The following is a 4,250-nucleotide window of genomic DNA, read 5'->3' as shown; positions in this document are numbered from 1 at the left end:
CTGCTGCTCAGGGCGGCACAGCGCAGGGCGGCGGTGCCGCGGGGCGGTCGGCGCGGCAGCTTGAAGAGGGACTGGCTGCTGCCTGCTGTCGCAGCGCCGTTCACATGGCGGGCGCCAGCACAGCACCCCTCGACGCACCGCCCTCTAGAGTGAATGCAGTACATGAGCGCGTCCCGGTGACGGGGCCGCACCGCACGCGCCCGCCGCTTCCATATTCCTTGCAACCGCGGCGTTTGAGCGAACCTGTGCGCACGACTGTCAAATATCAGATCGCACCTTTGATGTGATCTTCTTCTCCGCGATAAGGACCACTCCGTCGCTCGCTAGGCAGCCGATCGCGGCGCCCGCATTTGAGATCGCCTCCATCGCATATTCGACCTGGTACAGCCGCCCCTCAGGGCTGAATATGGTCGTTCGGCTGTCATAGCGGCGCGCCATCGCGGCTGCTGCTGCTGCTGCCGGTGCAGATGACCGCCTGGGCTGTCTGCGGCGACAGCAGCGGGCGATGGGTGGGGCAAAGGGGCGCGCGGCGTGCCGACGATCAGGGGAGGGGCTCCTGCTGTATGAGGTTGCAAGCGCATCCTTAGTCTTCAGATGTCTTTAACAACTACATTAGGCAAACCGGCAGCTGCATCCACGAGAGCCTCGCCTCTTCTCATCACCATGCACCTGTTGCTGGCGGGCTTCTGACGCTGTTGGTACGATACCCTGCTCTATGTGATTACTTCAACGGCGGATCGGCAGCACGTCAGCTGGGGTAAAGCACACTGGATCACTCACAGTCTGATATGATCTGGATCGCGTGAGTTGCGCTATCAGGCTTGGGTCAATTGCTTTCTTTACTTTTGACGCGAGACATTTTCTCCTAAACTGTATCGTACAGCTGACAAGCGACCTGTGGTTAGCTGGTAGAGTGGTAGTGACTCTAGCCTGTCAAAAGCCCCTGCTTTCTGTACAGGCAGGGTGGTACATTGCTGCGAACCGATCACTCATCTGCAATCGTGTGCTCATCTGCAGCACGCCACAACGGAACACCTGACAGCCAGCGCGCGAGCACAACACACCGGCGCGGCGCCATGACGGGCGATGCTGTGGCGCCCATTCGGGTGGGTGACACGGCGTCTCAGCTGTGCTGCATGGGCCATACCTGCGGCGACACAGTGTGGATATTCGAAGATATGGCAGCAGTGTCAAGCCCCGGCTTGGGTGCCCCTGAATTCCCCCTCTGCTACTGGTGTTGCCATTGCCGCCGTCTTCGAGCACTGTTGGCGGCGATCCCTTTCCCCATCAAAGCCACCGCCCCTTGGTTTTACATTGCAGGCCTTTGTGATGGATCTCGATGGCCTGATCCTGGACACAGAATCTCTGTGCTTGGAAGTCGCACGGACGGTGCTGGCCCAGCACGGCAAGGTGCGTGCGCTCACAAGCGCGCTTGATGTACAGTACATGGGATGGGCGTGTGCAGCACCCTGCAAAGGATGTCCATTTGCACCTGCAGGCGCCGCGGCCTTGGCCTTGAATCCTGCAGATTGTGCGCCTCGCCGCGACGTCCCGAATCACACATGAGGCAGCCGCGGCCTCCGCGTCCGTCGAGCGCCGCCCCTGGCGCTGTCGGCCGCGTGGCCCCGCCTGCAGACCCTAACGCCCGAAGCGCAGCACGCCGCGCTCGGCCGGCGGCCGCTGTGCGCGTGGCGGGGCGTGGCGGAGGCCGTCGGGCTCGACGTAACCCCCGAGCAGCTGTTTGAAGAGAGCGAGCCGCTGCTGAGCGCAAGGTGCGGCGCAGCAGAAGCAGAAGCCGAGATCGCGACGGGCGCCGGCAGGGCAGCGTCAATTGCCCAGCCCTGGTGCCGGCAAAGCTTGCAGGCTCTTGCGTGTGGCATGCGCGAAACCAAGGGGCGCAACCCCTGTCGGCTGCCGCGAGCTGCGCTTGCGGTGGCCGCAAATGCGCCCGCCCCGGCCCTGCCGCCCGCCGCCCCGCCCCGGCCGCATCTTGTAAACAGGTGGTCTGAAGCCAAGGTGCTGCCGGGCGCCCGGCGGCTGCTGCAGCACGCGCGCGCCGCGGGGCTCAAGATCGCGGTCGCCACCTCCACCTCCCGCGCCACCTTTGGTGAGGCGCCGCCCCGCACGAGCTCATGCGCTGTCGCTGAACCATGCACCATGGCAGGCGCACAAGGCGGCGCCCGCTCGTCCCAGCCGAGCTGCTTTCATCCCCCAATCCTGGGCCGTGCCCGGCATGCCCACCTAACCGCCGAGCCTCCGTGCACGCTCGGCGCGGCCACCTCGCACATCAAGCGCCGCCGCAGGAGAAAACGCCTCCCCGAGCCCTCGCGTCCCCACGCTGGCCTTGTTTGCTTCGCCCCCCCTGTCGTCGCTGCGCCCCCGCAACCGCACGTCGCACACACAACCTTATGTAAACCCGTCACGTCCAAACCACGCGTCTTGCCCCAGGCAAGAAGACCGCGGACAAGCCGTGGCTGCTGGAGCTGCTGGATGCCGTCACATGCGGTGATGAGGTGGAGAACGGCAAGGTGGGGTGGGGGGTGAGGGGATCTGTGTCTCGGGGAGTGGGGTCCATGGGTTCAGGGAGCATGAGTTGGGTATGGTCAGGAGGGGCGCCCACCGGGCCGCAGGACACCTGCTCCACCCTGCCGTCCCACACACCAACAGCCATGTGCAGCAACCTCAGTCAACCCACCTCCGACCAGTCCCTCCCTCCGCCGCTTCGCCCGCTGCCTCATCCGGCCCCTTGCCGCCCCTTGCCCCGCGCTCCCGACGCGTGCGCACGCCTGCGACCGACCGCAGCCGCAACCAGACGTGTTCCTGGAGGCAGCGCGGCGGCTGGGGGACGTGCCGCCATCCGCGTGCCTGGTATTTGAGGACGCGCCCAGCGGCGTGGAGGTGTGAGCCCTCTGAGCGACCCACAAACGCGGCCGCGGCTCGCGGCAACGCGGCGCGCAGTTTGATGTGAGGCGAGCGTCCGCACGCCAAACCTGAGATGCAGCCGCCTTGGTGTCGCTTTGTCGCCTCGCTGAATGCCAGGCACACTTGTCAGCCATGTTTGCGCTCAAGAACGACGACTTGTGGTTTGACGCGCTCTCCCCTCCACACATACATACGACCATGCATTGCCCCTGTGCGCTGTCGCTCCCCCAGGCCGCCGCGGCCGCGGGCATGCGGGTGGTGGCGGTGCCGTCCATGCTCTTACACGGCAGCACCACAGGATTCCCACAGGCGCAGCCCAACGCGGCCTCCGGTGAGCCGCCGCGGCTTTGAGAACCTTGCACCCACACGAGCTCACACGTGTCAGCCGGCCAGCCCCTCTCCCGCTAAGCAAGCCCCTGCTGTTTGGAGTGCCGCCACGAGGCCGCCCCATGCATGCCGAGGGCGCTGTGGTGTCCCTGCTGCAGTCAGCTTTCGCAGTTGTAGCCCCCATCTTCCTGGCCTGTGCTGCCTGTTGGGGCCCTTGCCGCCTGAAGCACGTCATAACCCCGACTTCGCATCGCCGGTCCGTCGCCCACCAAGCCCCCACACATTATCTTGCTTACATTCTAAGCCGTCGGTGACTCGAGTCCACCATTGCTTTGCAAGCCCTTGACGTTCGCGTTCCGGAAAGAGTTTTGAAACCCCTAGCATCCCTCCAGCATTTCCTTGTGAAACCACAAAGTTTCTCGTACACCTGATCTGCTAACCCCTCCACCAGGTCTCATACAAATCCTGCCCTCCCTGCTGGCCTTCAACGCGCCGTCCTGGGGCCTGCCGCCCTTCGCCGACGTCGTGGAGGGCGTCATCCCGCTGGACTACCCCTTCAGGATTAGGGGTACGGTGGTCAAGGGCTTCGGGCGCGGCTCCAAGGTGGGTAAACCTGGTGGGCTCTCTCGGGGGGCGGCGCGCTGCATATGGCTCTACACCGACCCAAATTCCACGCTACCCCATCACACCCCATCCCAACATGGTTCTTGCAAGCCCAGTTGTCATGATAGTTCTTCCTCCCAAAGCCCCACCCGAATGAACCCCATAATATCATCCCAAAACCCACCCCACCCCCACCCACCCACATCACCACAAAAACCTCACGTCTCTCGAACTCGCAGGAGCTCGGCATTCCAACGGCCAACATCGACGCCGATAGCCTCAGGGCTGCGCTGGCTGAGGCGGTCACGGGCATCTACGCCGGCTTTGCAGCTGTGGGCCACTCTGACCAGGTGACTGTTGGTTTGTATCTTGGGGGGCTATTCTGTTCTCAAGGCGGG

The 4,250-nt window shown here is 64.3% G+C and overlaps 2 protein-coding genes across 2 annotated transcripts in view; one reads left to right on the top strand and one right to left on the bottom strand.

Annotated features, from left to right (window-relative positions):
* Window positions 1-276: 276 nt before the first annotated feature.
* MNEG_6811 (hypothetical protein) lies at window positions 277-438 on the bottom strand (the record flags this gene model as incomplete). The annotated part of the gene is made up of 1 exon (XM_014044717.1): window positions 277-438. A coding segment is annotated over one exon (162 nt), but the record flags the coding sequence as incomplete, so codon positions are not given.
* Window positions 439-1,076: 638 nt separating this feature from the next.
* Window positions 1,077-4,250, top strand: part of MNEG_6810 (hypothetical protein) — a gene marked incomplete at both ends in the record, with an annotated part of 5,716 nt that continues 2,542 nt past the window's right edge. Inside the window, 9 exons of the mRNA XM_014044716.1 lie at window positions 1,077-1,106; window positions 1,321-1,410; window positions 1,636-1,772; window positions 2,001-2,107; window positions 2,449-2,528; window positions 2,803-2,898; window positions 3,154-3,253; window positions 3,701-3,852; window positions 4,092-4,202. Of these exons, the coding sequence (XP_013900170.1) occupies window positions 1,077-1,106; window positions 1,321-1,410; window positions 1,636-1,772; window positions 2,001-2,107; window positions 2,449-2,528; window positions 2,803-2,898; window positions 3,154-3,253; window positions 3,701-3,852; window positions 4,092-4,202 (903 nt within the window). The remainder of the gene's footprint in view (window positions 1,107-1,320; window positions 1,411-1,635; window positions 1,773-2,000; window positions 2,108-2,448; window positions 2,529-2,802; window positions 2,899-3,153; window positions 3,254-3,700; window positions 3,853-4,091; window positions 4,203-4,250) is intronic.

This window comes from Monoraphidium neglectum (genome assembly GCF_000611645.1).
Source record: "Monoraphidium neglectum strain SAG 48.87 unplaced genomic scaffold scaffold01145, whole genome shotgun sequence".
NCBI classification, from domain to species: Eukaryota; Viridiplantae; Chlorophyta; class Chlorophyceae; order Sphaeropleales; family Selenastraceae; genus Monoraphidium; species Monoraphidium neglectum.
The sequence above is the reverse complement of the archived record's forward strand: the minus strand, read 5'-3'. Positions and strand labels throughout refer to the sequence as shown.